Consider the following 22288-nt stretch of genomic DNA (forward strand, 5'->3'; position numbering starts at 1 on the left):
GCCTCAAAGTACAGGGTGGGAGAAGACAGCTGCCACAGATCCAGGCCTGGCTTTTGCCCCTTCACACGGCACAGTGGGGTGGGGAACAAAGAGGAAATGTGAGTGCCATGCTGGCCTGCGGGAAGTCTAAGGCCTCTGCCACCATCCACCACCATTACCCATCATTAGCTCTGTCTTCTTCCTGGCCTCTTAAGTCATGTTCTTTCTGTCCCTGACAAAAATAGCCTCTACACGGCCACAGAACAGCCACGGGGTATGACTGCCCTACTAGACATCAGTGATTAATGAGAAAATATAGTTATTAAAATAGTACTGCTTCGGTACAGGTACAGAGAAAGTGACCAACGGACTCGAACGGTGCCCAGAACCTGTGCCAGAAATACATGAGATTTTTATAGGACAGAGGTGGCATGCCAGATCAGTGAGGGGGAAAGAAAAATATGAAACTGGATCGCAACCTACTTCATACTGTATATGAAAATCAATTCCAGGAGCGCCTGGGTGGCTCACTCGATTGAGCTTCCGACTTCAGCTCAGGTCATGGTCTCATGGTCAGTGAGTTCAGTCCCCACGTCGGGGTCCTGGAGCCTGCTTCGGATTCTGTGTCTCCCTCTCTTTCTCCGCCCCTCCCCTGCTCACGCTCTCTCTCTCTCAAAAATAAACAAACATTTAAAAAAATCCATTCCAGGGGCGCCCGGTTGGCTTAGTCGGTTAAGCGTCCGACTTTCGCTTAGGTCATGATCTCGCGGTTCATGGGTTCGGGCCCGGCGTTGGGCTCTGTGCTGACTGCCAGCTCGGAGCCTGGAGCCTGTTTCAGAGTCTGTATCTCCCTCTCTCTCTGACCCTCCCCTGCTCACGCTGTCTCTCTCTCTGTCTCTCTCCTAGAAATAAATAAAAATATTTTTTTAAAAAATCCATTCCGAAGAGCACATGGAATAGAGATGTTTGTAAGAGTGCTAAAAAAAGAGAAAAATCCATTTCACGAAGAGGGAAAATTTAAATGTCAAAAACAAAGCTTGCCGCTTTTATCAGCCACTACATTTCCATATGTATATGGATCTATATCTGGACTTTTAATTTTTCTTCCTTTAGTCTGTCAGACTATCTATTCATATGTCAGCATCATGCTGTTTAAATTAGAAATCCTTCATAAAATGTTTGCTGGCAGAGGCATTAGACTCCCTGAAGGCTGTTAGGGCTAATTCTCCACCCCCACTCCCTCACCAACTCATAGCTTTTCTTTTTTTTTTAATGGATATTCTTGCATATTTGCATTTCCATATGAACTTCACTATCAACTTTTATCAGTTGCAGATAAAAGCTTATAGGTATATTTGGGGGGATCACATTGATTTTATGAATTAACACTTGAGAAGGGAAACTGACATCTTTATGATACTAATTCATCCTATCCAAGAGCAAGGAATGTCTCTGCATTTGCGTTAAGTCTACTTTGTGTCTTTCAGGAGTTTTTTTAAACTTTTCCTCACGTAAGTTTGCATTACCCCTCGTTGATTTTATCCTGAAGTATTTTATCCTTTTTTGTTATCATAAATGGGGTTTTCTCTTCTATTATACATTATATCTAGTTCTTTGTGTATATGAAAACTAATTTCTTTTTTTAAATAATTTTATTTATTTTTGAGAGAGAGAGCGTGTGTGCACATGAGTGGGGGAGGGGCAGAAAGAGGGCGATGAGCGTCTGAAGCGGGCTCTGTGCTGACAGCAGAAATCCCGATGTGGGGCTCCAACTCACGAACCATGAGATCGTGACCTGAGCCGAAGTCGGACGCGCAACTGACTGAGCCACCCAGGTGGCCCTGAAAACGAATTTCTATATGTTGATTTTATATTCTACTATATTACTGAGTTCTTTATTGTTTAAATTAGTTTATTATTGGTTCTCTTAGGGATTTCCAGGGATACGATTGACATTGTTGTAAATAGAGATATTTTTGTGTCCTCTTTGCCCATTCTTAGGTCTATAATTATTTTTTCTAGTCTAACTGCACTGGTCTAACTGTACTCCAAGGACAATGTTAAAAAGGAGAGGAGATAGCAGGCATTTGCCTTGTTCCTGATCCTAGTGGAAATGTCTTCCATGTGGTCCCATTAGGTTGATGATAACTTTAGAACTGACATATATAAATTTTATCGTGTTAAGAAGTTATCAGGGCACCTCGTGGCTCAGTCGGTTAAGTGTCCAACTCTTTTTTTTTTTTTTTTTTAATTTTTTTTATTTATTTCTGGGAGAGAGAGAGAGAGACAGCGTGAGCAGGGGAGGGTCAGAGAGAGAGGGGGACACAGAATCCGAAGCAGGCTCCAGGCTCCGAGCCGGCAGTCAGCACAGAGCCCGACGCAGGGCCCGAACCCACGAACCGCGAGATCATGACCTAAGCGAAAGTCGGACACTCAACCAACTAAGCCACCCAGGCGCCCCAAGTGTCCAACTCTTGATTTAGGCTCAGGTCATGATCTCACCATTTGTGAGTTTGAGTCCCGCATCAGGCTCTGTGCTAACAGCACAGGGCTTGCTTGAAATTCTCTGTCTCCCTCTCTCTCTGCCTCTCTTACTCTCTCAAAACTAAATAAATAAACATTTAGAAAAAGAAATTATCAGTTGATTTCTATTTTTGGATGATTTTATCATTTTGTCAAAGTTCTTTAAAATATCTATGGAAATGATTGTATGATTTTCTCATTAGGTCTATTCATATGTCACATTATATTTAAAAACTACCTATAAAGAACTATCCTTGCATTCCCAGAAGGAAACTCACTTTCTTGGTCATGCTGCATTATTTTCTTAATGTAGTCTTGAACTCATTTGCTAATATTTCACTTAGGATATTTGCATTGATATTCATGAGTGAAAATAGTCCATGACTTTTTGTGTGCAGTCAATGTTATAATTTGCTTTAGAAAAGCCATGTGGAAGTTTCTTTTCCTTTTCTGTTCTCTGGAACAATTTCTCTGGCTTTAGGACTGACTGCTCTCTAACAGTTTGGCAAAATTCTCCTATGAAACCATCTGGGCCTGATGCTTTCTTATGAAGCAGTTCCTTACTTAGTTTCTCTATTTCATTTATGGAAATTGGTCTGTTAAGCTCTAATGGGGTCAATCTTGGTAAACTGTGTATCCCTAGAAAATTATCCATTTCATCTTAAATTTTATCTCTGTATGCCTTTTTATATTTTGACTTTTGGAACCATGTTGATGTCTTACATTTAAGTCACAGGTAGGGAAAAAACTAAAATTTACTACAAGGAGAAACAAACTATATTTGAAATAAAATAAATAATGCAATCATGCTGAATGAAAAACAAAATGAACTAAACCAAGGAGCTTATGGATACCGTGTCTTGACTATATCTGCTCATCTAAAGACCTAAAAAGAGCAAAAAAATCTCAAGCTCTACCTGACTGCTTGTTTTTCGTAGTGGTATGGATGCTGACATTCTAAAAATAACATTCTCTATATTGTAGGATTGAACAAATGAGTAGACCAGTATCGTTGATGATATTGGAGGCTAGGGTTCACGCTGTTATAGAAGAAAAATATAGAATGAGGAAAAGCTAGAAGGAGCCCTGTAATGTGCTGGATTAGAACTGGAGGTATCAGTATCACATGAAACTTCATATATATCCATATATATATATATTCACATATATATATATGAATACACACACACACACACACACACACACACATTTCCCAGCTCTATATAATGACGAGATCTAGAAGTAAAGATACTCCGATATCAATGAGTACATCTAGCTCTCATATCCTGGCTTTGAAACACTATTATCTATCTTAAGGGCTGGGAAAGAAGAACATATGTCTGGAGGTAATGTCAGTGGACATAGCAGAAAAAGGTCCTATAAAAAAATCCTTTCCTTCATAAAAGCAATGAGAATAGCGGCAAAAATTGTCAAAATTATTTTTTTTCAGATCTCCAGAAAGTGACCAATGGTTTGTAGCAATTCAGGAAGCACCTATTCCAGAAAAAATGGCTAAAACTCAGTAAGAACAGTAAGCTCTGGAGCATCTAAACTTTCGCTGTTTCCATCCCCTTCTCCCCACCTCCACAACAGCCTTGCAAATCAACAGCCTTGCAATCCTGATGAAACCCAGCAGCATCGCAACCACAGAAGGAGCCAGAACAGGGTTAGAGTTTCCTCCGAAGTTCCATTCCTGGAGAACTGTCTTCATTTAACCCATCTTGGCACTTTCCTAGAACACTCCACTCACTGGGCTTGTCTACTTGATTTGACTCTGAGTTCACCTAGTGTGAACAGCTTTCCCTGGGGGTTCTTTTCAAAAACAATGAGTAGCAATTGTTTAACACAGCAATGCTCAAGGCAGTGATTATAGTTAGGACAAACAACAAGCTGACCAAAAAACCCAAGAGGAAAAATTGGGTAATGAGATCTCCATAAGAGGCTTTGAAAAGCTCTGACATTCCTAGGGATCTAGAAAGCCACAAATATGCATCAGGCTGTGTGTCTGCTCCAGACCTCTGGCTGACCTTGAGGCTCTGCAAAATCAGGAAGTAAAGGCTAAAGCAAGGTTGTACACAGCCTGCCTGCGTTAAAGGGCTGTTCTGACATGCACGACATGCACACAGGGCCCATCAGCAAAAGCTTGGAGACTTAATGGTTCTAGGTGGGGGTTTTTTAAACGTTTTTCAATTTTATTTTTTGTGAGAGAGAGAGAGACAGAGCACGAGCACGGGAGGGTCAGAGAGAGAGGGAGACACAGAATCTGAAGCAGGCTCCAGGCTCTGAGCTGTCAGCACAGAAGCTGGACTCTGAACCAACTGAGCCACCCAGGCGCCCGGAAGGTTCTAGGTGTTTAAAGAAATACCTGCTATTAATTACCTGTCCACTAAGCTAACGGAACAGAGACTTCAGTGGCTTTGTAGAATGAAGAGTACAACCTTTACGGAACTAGTTCAGGAATGTCACTAAAAACACAAAGAGCAAGAAAAACAAGCCCTGGAGTTGGGGAGAGAATCTGATTTCCAGAGCTGCCATATTGTATTATTTATAATGTTAAGTCTTCAACAGAAACTCATGAGACATGCAAAGAAACAATAATGTATGACCCAAACAGAGAGAGATAAAGAAACCAATAGACATTGTCCCTGAGGAAGCCCAGATATTGGAATTAATAGACAGACAATAAATCATCTATTTAAAATATTTTCAAAGAACTAAAAGAAATTATGTCTAAAGAACTAAATAAATGTATGAGAATGAAGTTCCGACAAACAGACTGTCAATAAAAATATAGAAATTATAGAATAATAGAATTCCAGAAATGATAAACACAATAACTGAAATAAAAATTCACTAGATGGGCACCTGGGTGGCGTGGTCAGTTAAGTGTTCAACTCTTGGTTTTGGCTCACGTCATGATCTCACAGTTTGTGAGGTGGAGCCCTGCGTTGGGCTCTGTGCTTGGCTTTCTCTCTCTCTTTCTCCCTCTCTCTCTGCCCCTCCCCCCCCAAAGATAAATAAACTTAAAAAAATTCACTAGACGGGCTCAACTGTAGATTCGAGCTGCCAGAGGGAAGAATCAATGAATTTGAGGGTAGGTCAACAGAGATAATCCAATCTGAGGAACTGAAAGAAAAAAATAAACAAAATGAATAGAGCTTCAGGGGCCTGGGGAACACCCTCAAACATATCAACACACACATAATGGGGGCCCCAAAAGGAGAGAGTAGAGAGAAAGGTGCAATAAAGAATATTGAAAGGAATAATGGCTGAAAATCTCCCACATTTGATGGAAAATACTAACCTATACATCCAAGAAACTCACTGAACTTCAAGTAGGATAGACTCATAGGGATCTACATCTAGACACATCATAAACAAACTTATGAAAGCCAAAGACAAAGAGAGAATCTTGAAAGTAGTAAGAGGGAAGTAACCCATCCCATACAGGTGATCCTCAGTAAGATCAATAGCTGAATTCTCATCAGAAATCTTGGCAACCAGAAGGCAGTAGGACAACAGATGCAAAGCACTGAAAGAAAAACCATCACGTAAGAATTCTACGTCCTTCCAAACAATCTTTCAAAAATGAAAGAGAAATTAAGAAATTCACAGATAAACAAAAACTGAGGCAGTTTATTACTAGGACACTTCTATAAGAAATACTAAGAGAGTCCTTCAGGTTGAAGTGGAATGGCACTAGGCAGTAACTTGAATCGAAATAAAATGCAGAGCACCTGTAAAGGTAAGTGCATAGGTAAATATAAAAGACAGCATGAACACATGCTTTGTTTGTAACACTTAACGTCCATCTAATTTATTTATCTATTTAAAAAATTTTTTAATGTTTTTTTAAATTTACTTTTGAGAGATAGAGACAGCGCAAGCAGGGGAGGATCAGAGAGAGAGGGAGACACAGAATCTGAAGACAGGCTCCAGCCTCAGAGCTGTCAGCACAGATCCCGATGCAGGGCTCGAACCCATGAACCGTGAGATCATGACCTGTGCCAAAGTCAGACACTTAACCAACTGAGCCACCCAGGCACCCCAACATCCATCTAATTTAAAAGACAACTGCGGCGTGTAGTAATTGTAAGTCTGTATTTATGGGCACATGCTGTGTAAAGATGTAATTTGTATAACAATGATAGCACAATGGAAGAGTGAGAGAATAAACCTATAAAGAGGAAACTTTTAAAATATTTTTATTTAAAAAATTTTATGTTTATTTATTTTTGAGAGAGACAGAGTGTGAGTGGGGGAGGGGCAGAGAGAGAGCGAGAGACACAGAATCCAAAGCAGGCTCCAGGCTCTGAGCTGTCAGCACAGAGCCCGACGCGGGGCTCGAACTCATAAACCACGAGTTCATGACCTGAGTGGAAGTCGGACACTTAATTGACTGAGTTACCTAGGCGACCCTTCAATACTTCACTTTAAATGATGAAGAAAACAACTAGACAGAGGATCAACAAAGAAAGAGACTTGGATAACACTATAAATGAACACCTAAACAACATCTAAAGAACACTCCTCCCTACAACACAGAATACACATTCTTCTCAAGTGAGCAAAACCAGAAAACAAGTCTCAATAAGTGTAAAAGTACTGAATCATACAAGATATGTTGTCTGACCACAACTGAATGAAATTAGAAACTATTAACAGAAAAAGAGTTGGGGAATTCCACACACATGTGGAAAAGAAACATGTTCCTAAGTAACCATTGGTTCAAGGAAGAAATCACTAGGGAAATTAGAAGAGACTTTGAGATAAATGAGAAGGAAAACACAGTGTATCAAAACTTAAGCTATGCAGCTAAAGTGATGCTTTTAGGGCATTTCATAGTTTTTTTAATGTTTATTTTTTCTTGAGAGAGATAGAGTAAGCAGAGGAGGGGCACAGAGAGAGGGAGAGAGAATCCCAAGCAGGCTCCACTCTGTCAGTGCAGAGTCCATTGCGGGGCTCAAACCCCTGAAACATGAGATCAAGACTTGAGCCAAAATCAAGAGTCAGACACTTAACCAACTGAGCCACCCAGGCTCCCCAAGGGAAGAAGACAATTTCTTCAACAAATGGTGCTGGCCAAATTGGACAGCTATATGCAGAAGAATGAGACTGGACCACTTTATTACACCATGCACAAAAATGAACTCAAAATGGATTAAAGACCTAAATGTGAGGCCTGAAACCATAAAATTCCTAGAAACAAACATTGTCAATAATTCCTTTCTTTTAACTTTTTATTTTTATTTTTTTAATGTTTATTTATTTTCGAGAGAGAGACAGAATGCAAGCAGGGGAGGGGCAGAGAGAGGAGACACGGAATCTGAAGCAGGCTCCAGGCTCTGAACTGTCAGGCTCTGAACTGTCAGGCTCTGAACTGTCAGAGCCTGACGTGGGGTTTGAACTCACAAACCGTGAGATCATGACCTGAGCCAAAGTCAGACGCTTAACTGACTGAGCCACCCAGGCGCCCCTCAATAATTCCTTTGACGTCAGCTATAGAAAACCTTTTTCTAGATATGTCTCCTTGGGCAAGAAAAACAAAAGCAAAATTAAACTATTGGGACTACACCAAAATAAAAAGCCTTTGTATAACAAAAGAAGCCACCAATTGAACACATAGGCAACCTACTGAATGGGAGAAGATATCTGCAAATGAGTACAGGTTAATCTGATAAGGGGTTTATATCCAAAATATATAAAGAACTTATACAACTCAACACCACAAAGCCCACAAATGATCCAATTAAAAATGAGCAGAGGACCCGAATAGATATTTTCTCAAAGAAAACATCCCGAGGGCCAACAGACACATGAAAAGATGCTCAACATTACTAATCATTAGGGAAATGCAAATTAAAACCAGAATAAGATATCACTCTACACCTGTCACATGGCTAAAGTCAAAAACACAAGAAATAACAAGTGTTGGCCATGATGTGGGGAAAAAGAAACTCTCAAGCACTGTCGGTAGAAATGCAAATTGATGCAGACACTGTGGAAAGCAGTACGGAGGCTCTTTAAAAAATTAAAAATAGAATTATCATGTGATCCAGTAATTCCACTACTGGGTATTTACCCAAAGAAAATGAATGAAAACACTAATTCAAAAAGATATATGCACCCCTATGTTTATTGCACCATTATTTATACTAGCCAAGATATGGAAGCAACCCAAGTATCCATCAAGTGATGAATGGATAAAGATGTGGTGTATATATACACAATGGAATATTACTCGGCCATAGAAAAGAATGAAATTTTACCATTTGCAACAACATGGATGAAGCTAGAGAGTATAATGCTAAGTGAAATAAGGCAGAGAAAGACAAATACCATATGATTTCACTCATATGTGGGATTTAAGAAGCAAAACAAATAAAGAATAAAAAAGACCAAAAAAACCCCCTAGACTCTTTAAAAAATTTTTTTAAATTTTTTATGGTTTTTATTTATTTTTGAGGGAGAGAGAGAGACAGCGTGAGCAGGGGAGGGCCAGAGAGAGAGGGAGACACAGAATTCGAAGACAGGCTCCAGGCTCTGAGCTAGCTGTCAGCACAGAGCCTGACGTGGGCCTTGAATCCACAAACCGCGAGATCGTGACCTAGCCGAAGTCAGATGCTTAACTGACTGAGCCACCCAGGCGCCCCTTAACATTTTTTCTAAGTTTATTTATTTTGAGAGGGAAAGTGGGAGAGGGTCAGAGAGAGAGGGAGAGACAGAGAATCTCAAGCAGGCTCTGCGCTGCCAGTGTGGAGGCCCACGCGGGGCTTGAACCCATCAGCGGTGAGATCATGACCTGAGCCAAAACCAAGAGTTGGGTGTTCAATCGACTGAGCCACCCAGGTGCTCGTAAACCCCCCCTAAACTCTTAAATATAGAGAACAAACTGGTAGTTGTCAGAGGAGAGGTGGGTGGGGCGATGGGCAAAATGAATGAAGGGGATTAAGAGTATGCTTCTCTTGATGAGTACTGACAAAGGCATAGGATTGTTGAATCATTATATTGTATGCCTGAAACTAATATAACACTATGTCAATTATACTTCCATAAAAAATAAATAATAAAGATTACAGTGGAAATAAATGAAACAGAAAATAGAAAAACCATACAGAAAAATCAATGAAACCAAAAGTTGGTTTTTTGAAAAGATCAACAAAATTGACAAAACTTTAGCTTAAGAAAGAAAAGAGAGAAAAAATAATTATTATTATTATTATTACATTTATTAATGCTTTAAATGTTTATTTATTTTTGAGAGAGAGTGAGAGAGAGAGTGTGTGAACAGGGGAGGGTCAGAGAGTGAGGGAGACACAAAATCCAAAGCAGGCTCCAGGCTCTGCGTTGTCAACACAGAGCCCGACGCAGGGCTCGAATTCACAAACCGTGAGATCATGACTTGAGCTGAAGTTGGACGCTTAACCAACTGAGCCACCCAGGCGCCCCAAGAGAAAACATTATTAAAACAAGGAATGAGGGGAACCGAGATGACTCAGTCAGTTAAGCATCCGATTCTTGATTTCGGCTCAGGTCATGATCTCATGGTTTGTGAGTTTGAGCCCCTCACCTGGCTCTGCACTGATATTGCAGAGCCTGTTTGGGATTCTCTTTCTCCCTCTCTCTCTGCCCCTCCTTTCCCCTCAAAATAAATAAATAAACTTAAAAAAAAAGGAATGAAAGAGGGCCATAACTAGTAACCTTATAGAAATGGAAAGAATTTTAAGAGAGTACTATGAATAATTATATGCCAACAAATTAGAAAATCTAGATGAAGGGAACAAATTCCTAGAAAGACAAACTACCAAAGCTAAAGAACTGAAAAATCTGAATAATGCTATAAGAAATGAAGAGATTGGATGAGTAATAAAGAAACTGCCTACAAAGAAATGCTCAGGACTAGATATCTTCACCGGTGCATTCTACAAATATTTAAAAAGGATTAACACCAATCTTTCACAGCTCTTCCCCAAAAGAGAAGAGAAAGGAACACCGTCCATCTCATTCTGTGAGGCTACTATTACCCTGATAGCAAAATCAGACAAAGATGTCATAAGAAAACTACAGATCAATATCCTTTATGATTATAGATACCATAATTCTCAATAAAATACTAACAAACTGAATCCAAAAAAAGATTAGACACCGGACCAAGTGAGATCTGGTCCAGGTATGCAAATGTGGTTCAACTTGCATGGAACTCTAGTCATGTAATACACCATATTCATAGAATAAAGTGGGGGGGAACCCTATAGGATCATATCATTAAACAGAGAAAAAAACATTTGAGAAAGTTCAACATCGTTTCGTGATAAAATTACACTCAACAAACTAAGAATAGAAGGGAACGTTGTCAACACTTAGGCAGCAGTTAATATATGCCAGATGCACTGTTCTTTTTTTTTTTAATGTTTATTTATTTTTGAGAGAGAGAGGGAAAGAGACAGAATGTGAGCGGGGAAAGAGGGCAGAGAGAGAGAGGGAGACACAGAATCTGAGGCAGGCTCCAAGCTCTGACAGTTCAGAGCCCGATGCAGGGTTTGAAATCACGGACCGCAAGATCATGACCTGAGCTGAAGTCGGACGCCTAATGGACTGAGCCACCCAGGGGTCCCCAGATGCACTGTTCTAACCAATTTAATTCTCACACCAACCTTATGAGGCAGGAGCTATTATTACCCGCATTTTGCATACGGGTAAACTGAGGCCCAGAGCATGAAGTTATATTTCCTATGTTAGGAAGCTAGTAAGTTGTAGATCTAAGATTCCAATATAGAAATTCTGGCTAGAGTCCATGCTCTTACCCACAGTCAGCTATCCTGTTTCTCAAAGAATGTGGAATAATAATAATGGCAGACAAATTGGGTTTCCTAAGAACTAATGACTTGATCTTCATCTGTAAGTAAACTTTATTCATAACATTGTTAACTTATATCAGTAACCATAATTTGTAATACCAATAAGAATTTTTAATATTAAATCCAATGTTTATTTAACCAAGTTGGTTATTTAACCAAAGTTGGGTCAATATTGATATTTAAGTGTAAATTTAATTCACAAAAGTGGTGATTATTTACATAAGCAAACATAATTTATAATGTTGTTAAAAGTTTGTAAAACCCATTGTAAAATTTGGTGGCATCAGTAATGGTGATTCAATTTCTATTTGTGACTAAAATTTGATTCATAACTGTGGCACTCATAATTTATATTAGTAATCATTATTTTAATATTAGTAAATATTCCTAATATAAATTGGAGTGTTTACCGTATCAGTGATGATCTCTATTAGAAACTATCAGAAAATTCAAAACATAGTTACTTGTAATTTATATTAGTAATCTTAATGTATAATATTGGCAATAATTTGTAATAGCATTTTACAACATACTAATAGTTTAATTTCTCATTTATATGCAAATCTTAATTTGTAACACTGATAATAAATTGTAATATTAGTTATAATATTTGATGATGTTAGTAATGATAATGTAATTTCTATGAAGTATAATTCAAAACAGAGACTTATAATTTATATTAGAGCATAATTTGTAATATTGATAATTTATAATAATAGTTATAATCTCTGATGACACTAGTAATGATTATTCACTTTCCGTTAGGAACTATACTTTGATTCATAACATTAGTACTCAGAATTTACATCAATAACAGTAATTTGTAGTATTAGTGGTGAGTTGTAATATTAGTGATTGTATTTTATGATAATAGTGACCAACAATTCAGTCGCTATTTGTAAACAGTTTAAATAGTATTTTTTAAATGTTTATTTATTTTTGAGAGAGAGAGACAGAGTATGAGTAGGGGAGGGGCAGAGAGAGAGAGGGAGACACAGAATCCGAAGCAGGCTCCAGGCTCTGAGCTGTCAGCACAGAGCCCAACGTGGGGCTCAAACTCACTGAATGGCGAGATCATGACCTGAGCCAAAGTCGGATGCTCAACTGACTGAACCACCCAGGCGCTGGGCTCTTTGTAAACAATTTAATTTCCAACATTGCCACTGATAATTTTGATTGCCAATCCTAACTTGAAACATTGGTAACATTTCTGTTGGGAAGAATATTTGATAATATTAGTAGCAATGACTTGCTTTCTATACGTAGTATAATCTGATTCATTACAGTAGATCTGTTTGTTGTCATTAGAAGTCGATTTTTAATACTGGTGAGAAAAGATACTATAAGTATCAGGATCAATGATGCAAATCACCCTTGTAAGCACATAAGTAAATTCATGGTATTCATAAACCCTGTCGCGAAGCAGCTTCACTCTCCACACACACACACACTGGCTGCACTGGCTGACAGCATGCCACTGGTAACATCGCCACTGGCGATCCTGGCGCAGTAAGCACGATGCTTCTCCCTCCTGCCCAACCTACTTCCCCCAGACTCACCATCTCCTTGTGATTGGGGTAGAAGGTCTGATCGATCAGAGGGAATTCCTCTGTCCCCAGTTTCTTGTGCAATCGAACCATCTGGGCGAACTATGAGAGAACCAGGAGAGATGGGTCATCAAGGCTTTCTCACCTGGACAGTCTCCAAGCTTGAGATTCCAGGCTTCCCAACTTTCTCAGTGCCCCGCCCCCCCCCCCCCCCCCCCCCCCCCCCCCCCACCGCCCCAGATCACAGTGATTTCGAGCTCCCACGTGCATGCGTGCATGAGGCTTTTCCAGTAGCACCCTTCCGGTCACTTACCACCCAGGGCTTGTCACAGAAGTTGTAGACAGAATGCAAAGAGTTAACACTGGGGACTCCAGCGTACTGCAGCCCGATGACCAAACTGCGGTAGTCTCCATTCCGAGCCATGCTGAAGGCGTGCTGACGGATCAGCACAAAGTCCGGTTTCAGAGACCTGGGGTGGCAAGGGTAGAAGTGTCAAGGGTACCCCCCAAAAGCTCCCCATCACCCTCAGAACAAAAACCAAGTTTCTAAATCCCCACAGCTCCTAGAAATGGTAAAGAAAGTGCTTGCTCACCGCAGCACATGTGCCCTTTCCCCACCTGGTGACCCCCTTAAGCCTTTCCTGCCTGCTCCTCTCCTTGCCGAGGTCAGCTAGCAGCCTACAGGCTCAGCTCTGACAGCATCCTGGTCACAGTCTCTCAGATCATTAGCTGTCCTCAAAGGATGCTGCCCAGAATAAATTCCAGCCTCAGGGCCTCCACACTGGCTGTTCCCTCTGCCTGAATCATTTTCCCTGCTAGATACCCCCACATAGCTCTCCTTCACCTCCTTTGGGTCTTTCCTCAAATGTCTCTTACAACATTGGGCTGCCTTATCCCAAACTGCAGACCCCTCCGTCATCTAACTATCCCTATATCCCTTTGCTGCTATATATTTTTCTTAGCACCTTTACATTTTCTTTTGTTTTAATGTTTGTTTATTTTTTTTTTATTTTTTAATTTTTTTCTTATATAGTTTATTGTCAAGTTGGTTTCCATGTAACACCCAGTGCTCATCCCCACAAGTGCCCTCCTCCATGCCCATCTCCCCCCTTCCCCTCTCCCCTACCCCTATCAGCCCTCAGTTTGTTCTCAGCATTCAAGAGGCTCTCATGGTTTGCCTCCCTCCCTCTTCCCAACTATTTTTCCCCTTCTTCTCCCCCATGGTCCTCCATTAAGTTCCTCCTAATCCACCTATACGTGCAATGTTTGTTTATTTTTAAGAGAGAGAAAGGGTGCATGCGCAAGCAGGGAAGGGGCGGAGGGAGGGGGACAGAGGATCAAAAGCTGTCAGCACAGAGCCCGATGTGGGTTTGAGGCCCACATTGGGCTCTCTGGTATTGGTACAGAGCCCACTTCAGATCCCCTCTCTCCCAACTCGCGTGCTCTCTCCCCCCTCTCAAAAATAAATAAATTTTAAGAAAGAAAGAGAAATATTTGCTGCTTTAATAACTAAAACGTTTGGCTTGTGGTCTGCTAGGATCCTTGGCTCTGCAGAAGACAAATTATCTTCCCACAATATGTTCCTAATTTTTTTTAATTGACATATAACATTGTATAAGTTTAAGGCATAAAACATGTTTCTCTCTCTCTCACTCTCTCTCTCTCTCTCTCTCTCACACACACACACACACATTAATGCTTTTTTTTTAATGTTTTTTTAAATTTATTTCTGAGAGACAGCGTGAGCAGGGGAGGGTCTGAGAGAGAGACACAGAATCTGAAACAGGCTCCAGGCTCTGAGCTAGCTGTCAGCACAGAGCCCGACACGGGGCTTGAACCCACAAACCGCGAGATCATGACCTGAGCCAAAGTCGGACGCTTAACCGACTGAGCCACCCAGGCGCCCCATTAATGCTTATTTTTGAGAGAGAAAGACAGAGACCGAGCACAAGCAGGGAAGGGCAGAAAGAGAGAGACAGAGACACAGAATCAGAAGCAGTCTCCATGCTCCAAGCTGTCAGCACAGGGCCTGATGTGGGGCTCGAACCCACCAGCTGTGAGATCATGACCTGAGCTGCAGTTGGACGCTCAACTGACTGAGCCACCCAGGCGCCCCGACACACTTATATATTGTAATATGATTGCCACTGTAGCGTCATTTAGCACTTCTATCATGTCACACAATTATCATTTCCTTTTTGTTGTAGGAATAATTAAGATCTAGTTTCTTAGTAAGTCTGATAATTATGATACTATATTGTTATCTATGTTCACTGTACCATGCATTATATCTCCAGGGCTTAATTATGTGCCAGTTGCAAGTTTATGCCCTTAAACATCTCTCCTATTCTACCACCACTCAGCCTCTGGCAACTGTTTTACTCTCTGTTTTTATGAGTTTGGCTTTTTTATATTCCATAGGCAACAGATAATCACACAGTATTTGTCTTTCTCTGCCTGATTTCTCTCACTTGCCTCAAGGTCCATTCATGTTGTTGCAAATGGCAAGATTTCCTTCTTTCTCATGGCTGAGTAATATTTCATAGTATATTCAGACTACGTCTTCTTTATCCATTCAGTCACCAATGGGCACTTAAGTTGTTTCCATATCTTGGCTATTGTAATATAGCTAAATTCTTGCTCACAGAAAACTGGATAGGGAGGTGGAGGATTCTCCCTCGGCTCTAAGGGAGTACTTATGCCTCTCCCATAACACAAAATTAGCCTTTTTCTACTTACCGCACGACCTTCACCCCATTCCGAAGAACTTCCATGTCCACGGAGAATCCACCATTGGCATGAGCCACGAGGTTGAGATCAGAGAATTCAGCCTAGGAAAGAGAAAAAAAATTGGGGATTCGGCCACATCCCAAAAAATCCAGTTTTCAATCTGGACAGCTGACTCCCAGCTCCATCTGCCCCGACTAACCTGTTCTACTTTAATGTCAATTTCTCCATGGATCTTTTTCCCTTTGAAGTATTTTGCCCTGGAGAGAAAAAGCAGAGCACATCCATCAATCTCAGGAAGACAAAACCCAGGCCAGTCCTTTGACCCTTTGGCCCCTCCAGTGCTACTAGAGAAACCATAACGTGCTTCACGATTGTTGAAACACTTTGAAAAGCTCAACAGTGCTTTATGAACGATAAAGTCTGTTGTAGTCCTCATGGAGGCATGTCAATGTCAAGGGATGAAGCGAACTGTAAAAATAAGTCCTTAAACCGCGGGGGGCAGGCAGGCATTCCGCAGAGTAGGGTCTGCTCATCACTTTGCTACCATAAATGTTTTTGAGAAAAGTGCTGCAAAATGAGGAGTGCTTTGTAAGCCGTAACATACCTGGAAATTGCATGGAGGTTCATAAATGGCAAAAAACCTTAGAGAATCCATATATGTGAAGTGTGCCGGGCTATGTCTCAGTGCCTGTGTCTGCTTGCGTGACCTGAAGCATCTCTCTGCTCCCTGGCCGTTTCCCGTGGAGGGGCACATTTGCCACGTGGGGCTGTGTGCTATGAGGGACGCAATGGTGGGTGGGCAGCTATATAAAAAAGGAGGAGCAGATTGAGGGTGCAGGCTGGTGGTGGTTCTAAGAAGCCAGAGCCAGCAACGATGGGGGTGGGGAGGGATGCAGCTGAGGACAAGGGGAAGCCATATGAGGGAAGAGGGGTAGGAGCAGCAGATGTATCATGGACCGCCATGTCACTATCCTCGGGCCCACCCCCAGGTGCGCTTGATTTCCAGTGGCCTCCTCCCCCAGGCTCAGGATTCCTACCAGACAGGCTTCTCGACCCACGGAAGCTCATCTCCAGTCATACATGGGGGCTGAGGAAGGGAGCCACTCCCAGGGTTACCGCTATGCACACATTCAGGGTCTCTGACACATACGCACAGCACAAGCAGGCCCTAGTGACATCACCAACATACCCCCAAAGACCCCAAGCACAGCCGTTTTCTCCTCTCCCTCTCTCTCTGTCCCAACCCCTCTCTCCCTCTGTGTCTCTCTCTCACTCACACACACACACACACACACGCACGCACGCATGCACACACATACACTCCATTACTGACACTGTCCCCTCACAAGCGTTGGAAGGGAATTTCTCTGAGACCTGCACATTTTTCATTTATAAAATAATGATGAGTGTAGGCTATATCACTATCTTTCAAACTTTTTTGACCATAAGCGTAGTGAATACTGTGGCGCTCTGCTCAAATCTCCTCTTCAGGGCCAATGCACCCTGAATGTCAGCTGTTGACAGCTTATGGCTATGTCCTGCCGAGAACTGTCTTCTGTCATAGGGAACTGCCTTGGCCACAGTTACACCTACTTCAGGTGGCCCATGTCTTTTTTTTTTTTTTAATATTTTTTAATATTTTTTATTCATTTCTAGGGGAGAGAGAGAGACAGTGTGAGCAGGGGAGGGTCAGAGAGAGAGGGAGATACAGACTCTGAAATAGGCTCCAAGCTCCGAGCTGGCAGTCAGCACAGAGCCCGACGCGGGGCTCGAACCCACGAACCGCGAGATCATGACCTAAGCGAAAGTCGGACGCTTAACCCACTAAGCCACCCAGGTGCCCCAGCCCATGTCTTACATCTGGTTGATGAGTACAAAGGCTGGCCTCTTTGCCTCCATAGAGGCTGACTCTGAAGGACCATCCCAGCCCCAGAGGTCCCTCTAGGGTCAGCTAAGGCCTCTGGCACAGCTGTACTGGGGACCAGCTTCTTCTTCTGCCCAACCGTATCCCCTCCCAGGTATTGCTCCCAAAGGCACTCCCCAGTAAGCCTCCTGCATACTAATACCTGCCTCAAACTCTCTTTCCAGAGAACCCAACCTAAGACTGTGAGCCAGAGATGTCAAACTACAAAAAAAAGACTCTACTGCCCTTCTGGAACTGGGTCACCCAGCGGCCAGCAGGCAATGAGGAACCATCATTTGTGGGGGGTGGGGCACAGATAGCCCATAACACACTGTAGCAACAGAAAGCGCTCTGCAGCAGGTCCGGGCTGTGTGCAAGCAGGATGCCACTTGAACCATATGATCTGGCGGCTCCCATGATGCCAGGGGTGTCAGTAGTGCGAAGAGATGCAGCGTGGAGTTTATTCTCGTGAGTGTGAGACTTACAGTGTGGGTCCCTGGGCTTTGGGGGTAGAGGTAACTTTTACTGACGGTGAACTGTAATGAGATACTGGTGGAAGGGGCTGTGCCAGTTGGTGAAATATCCCTGGTACATAAGGTGTGAGGGAAATGGTAACCAGGCTTGGGTGACTATTTGCTAAACACCATTGATTAGCTGAAGAAAGATCTGACACGTTCAGGGTGAATAATCACTAATTCAAAGTGCAAAGTGAAAGCCAGGGGATCCTCTTGGCTCCATTTAAAGGAAGCCCAATCTTCTGCAACTGGAGGGCAGACAGAGGGGAAGACCAGGCTTCAGACATAATCAAAAGTGTAGCCGAACCTCAAAGAAGGTTGAATTCTCAGGCCCAGGATATCTCCTGTGCCATGCTCAGGGCCCTAATGGGACACGAGTGAAGCTCTGAAACTTGAGGTGGGGATCTCTGGGAAGATGCATGTAACACCCTGAACTTATTGATTCACCTGAACCCACTGGGCCTGCAGAAGTAGCCCATTCCTCCTTGTTAGAATATAAACCTTCCATGGGGCGCCTGGGTGGCTCAGTTAGTTAAAGTTCTGACTTAGGCTCAGGTCATGGTCTCACGGTTCGTGGGTTCGAGCCCCACGTCGGTCTCTGTGCTGACAGCTAGCTCAGACCCTGGAGCCTGCTTTGGAATCTGTACTTCCTCTCTCTCTGACCCTCCCCTGCTCATGCTCTCTCTCTCTCTCTCTCTCTCTCTCTCTGAAATAAATAAAACATTTAAAAAAATAGAATATAAACCTTCCTTCAACTTGAAGATAATACAGAGACCTCAAATGAAGCAGGCTCCTTATAAAACAATGCTTGCCCCTTTCAAAATCTACCCCCCTCTCATCTTAGCAACCGGATCAATAAGCAGGGTCAAATCCTAGCACATCTGAATGGAGAAGTTCTAAGCCTGCAAAAGACGGAAAGAAACAACACTTAGAGGCTGAAAAATCTGGCCATTACGTATTGGCAGGAGCTATAAAAGTATGCATGAATCTGGGTCCTAAGGACAATGGATCAAAGAAGTGGAACATGAAGTTGGAGCACTCTCCCAGGAGGCCCTAAAACCCTGGCAAGGACCGTAGGAGGTGTTGCTGATACACTGCTGGATGACTTGTGGGAGCTTGGAAAAAACAATGGTCCACACCAAGTGACACAGAAATGCCAAATCTTCCATGGAGGATTGTGGAGGAAAGGATCAAAGGACTCAAAGAAGCAGATATGTTACAGAAGATATACTATATAAGTCTAGAAAACTCATCAGATGACTATGTTCTATGGGAGGGCCCAGAGGATCTACCCAACTTAAAAAATCATTAAGGAATATGCTAGTGAGAGTGCACGAGCCATGCTGAGAAGCACAGTAGTGGTAAGGTAATACATGAGGACCTGTCCCCAGTCCTGCTCACAGTGGGTCCACTGGGTCCACAGGTCCACCCAGTGGTCACTTCCTCAGTTCACAAATGCATAACTAAAATGGACAGACCTGGGGGTTCCTGGGTGGCTCAGTTGGCTAAGCATCGACTCTTTCGATACTGGCTCAGGTCATGATCTCACGGTTTGTGAAATCGAGCCCCGCATCGGGCTCTGCCCTGGCAGTGCAGAGACTGCTTGGAATTCTATCTCTCTCCCTCTCTTTGCCTCCTCCCCTCCCAAAATAAATAAATAAACATTTTCAAAATAAAATAAAACTGACATATCTGTAGTTGTCAGAACCCCTTCATGGGTTCCTTAGCTTGTGGGGAAAGAGTTATTGTAGTGGGTATGTCCAAATGGATGCCGCTGAAACTACACACCCACCCCTCCCCTGATCAGATCAGTAAATCAAAGATAATATTATGTCTATCCTAAGGGTGATAGTGGAAACTCATCTTACTTTGTTGTTTTTAAAAATTTTTTTTAATGTTTTCATTTATTTGTGTGTGTGAGAGAGAGACAGCGTGAGCAGGGGAGGGGCAGAGAGAGAGGGAGACACAGAATCTGAAGCAGTCTCCAGGCTCTGAGCTAGCTGTCAGCACAGAGCCCGATGCGGGGCTCAAACCCATGAACTGTGAGATCATGACCTGAGCTGAAGTCAGATGCTTAGCTGACTGAGCCACCCAGGTGCCCCAAAACTAGTCTTACTTTGAAAAAGCTAACGGATGTAGGGGTGTTAGTCCCATCGCGTCTCCACTGAATTAACCAGTTTGGATCCTGCTGCAAGCTCGACCAAGTATTATCCCTGACTGAAGCTGCTATACCGGACCTGCTGCCATTGGGAAAGCAGACCTCGGGTGCGGCAAGTGGCCATTGACTTAGTGAATGCACTTTCTATTCTGATCAGAAAAGAGGATCAGACACATTTCACATTCACATGGGACTGAAAACAATATTTGTTTATGGTCTTGCCAAAGGGCGATGCTACCTTTCTCATCCTGTGTCATCATACAGTCCAAAGGGACTGGACCATCTGGACGGACGTCCCACAGAATATCACACTGGACTACTCTACCAATTACATCATATTGATTGGGCGAGATGAGCAAGAGATGATTAGCACCTTGTCTTGCCAAGACCCGGGCACTCCAGAAGGTAGGAGAGAAACCATAGAAAGACCCAGGGGTCTACCACCTTAGTAAACGTTTTAGGGATCCAGTGGTCCAAGCATGCCGGGACAACCCCTTTCAAATGGTAGGGCAAACATTGCATAAGGGGAAAAAAGCACAACACTTAGAAGGCCTCTTCAGGTTCTAGAGGCAGCGCATCCCACAGCTGTAAATACTGCTCTGATTCATATTCTGTGTGCAACATAAGGTTGCCTCCCCTGAATGGGGGCCAGAGCCGAAGGGCTCTGCAACAGGTCCAGGCTCTGGTGCAAGCAGTCCTTCCACTTAGGCCACATGATCTGGCAGATCCTCTGCTACTGGAGGTGTCGGTAGTGGGAAGAGATGCCGTGTGGAGCTTCTGGGAAGTGTGAGTGGGAGGACCCTGGGGTTCTGGAGCCAGGCCATACCATCTGCAGCACAGAATTACGTGACTTTTGAGAAACAATCCCCGGTGCGGTACTGGGCCCTGGTAGAGACCGAATGCTTGGCTATGGGGTACCAGGTGATTATGCACCCAGGTGTTCATTATGGGCTGGGTCCTGCCAGGCCCACCAAGTAATTAAGTCAGGTGGACCCAGCGGCTGGGATCAAGCTTAGGCAGGACTGAGCAAGTTGCCCAAGCAGGGAATCTAGATGCCCATGTCATCCACACTGTTGCACTAGTGCCTCCCTCAGCTCACCGAGGGGACTCCTTATAACCAGCCGATGAAGGAAGGAAGGAAGGAAGGAAAAGCCTAAGCTTGGTTCACAAACGAACTGGCTTGGTATGTGGGGAGAAGCCCAAAACGGACAGCGGCTGTACTACAGCCCCACTCAAGAGTGGTCCTGAAGGACAGCGGCAGAGCTCCCAATGGACAGAGCTTGGGGCGGCGCACCTGCTCATCTACTTAACAGGGAAGGAGAAGTGGCCCGAGATTAGAATGTATATTCACTAATGGGCACTGGTGGATGGCTTGGCTGATCAGAGACCTTGAAGGAAAAATATTAGAAGATGAGGATAAGGGGTGTCAGGTTAAGTGAAATAAGTCAGTCAGAGAAAAACAAATATCATGTGATTTCACTCACATGTGGAGTTTAGGAAACAAAACAAACGAGCAAAGGGAAAAAAGGGGAGGGGGAGAGGGGGAGAGAGAGAGAGAGAGAGGCGAACCAAGAAACAGACTCTTAATTATAGAGAACAAACTGATGGTTATCAGAAGGAAGGTGGGTGGGGGGATGGGTTAAATAGGTGATGAGCACTGGGTGATGTATGGAAGTACTGAATCACTACATTGTAGACCTGAAATTAATATCACACTGTGTGGTAACTAATTGGAATTTAAGTAAGAACTTAAAAAAAAGATCAGGACAAGGAAGTCTGGGACACAGAAACGTGGGTGGACATATGGGGGTGCACACAGCAGTGGGCAAGAAGTGAGGAGTGAAGATCTTTGTATTGTGTGTTAACACCCACCAGACAGCACCCACAATGGAAGTGGCACTGAACCACCAGGTAGACAGAATGAGTCAGCCAGATGATGTCAGCCAGCCTCTCAAGTCAGCCACCGCAGTGCTAGCAGATGGGCACATGAATGAAGTAGCAACATTAGCAGGGATAGAGGCTATAAGTGGGGCCTAAAGCACTATTGCCGAATGTCCAATCTTCCAGCAACAGAG

At 43.0% G+C, this 22288-nt stretch overlaps 1 protein-coding gene across 2 annotated transcripts in view; it reads right to left on the reverse strand.

Moving 5' to 3' along the window:
• The window catches only part of SYN1 (synapsin I), a 49651-nt gene that overhangs the window by 21457 nt on the left and 5906 nt on the right, over positions 1-22288 (reverse strand). For both annotated transcript variants that reach the window (XM_039216754.1, XM_039216755.1), the window contains exons 2-5: positions 15837-15894; positions 15647-15738; positions 13221-13377; positions 12920-13009 (exon numbers count right to left, since the gene is read on the reverse strand). In XM_039216754.1, coding sequence (XP_039072685.1) covers positions 12920-13009; positions 13221-13377; positions 15647-15738; positions 15837-15894 — 397 coding nt within the window. The remainder of the gene's footprint in view (positions 1-12919; positions 13010-13220; positions 13378-15646; positions 15739-15836; positions 15895-22288) is intronic.

The sequence above is a fragment of the Hyaena hyaena genome, unplaced genomic scaffold (genome assembly GCF_003009895.1).
Source record: "Hyaena hyaena isolate Hyena2069 unplaced genomic scaffold, ASM300989v1 scaffold_658, whole genome shotgun sequence".
In the NCBI taxonomy this organism is placed as follows: domain Eukaryota; kingdom Metazoa; phylum Chordata; class Mammalia; order Carnivora; family Hyaenidae; genus Hyaena; species Hyaena hyaena.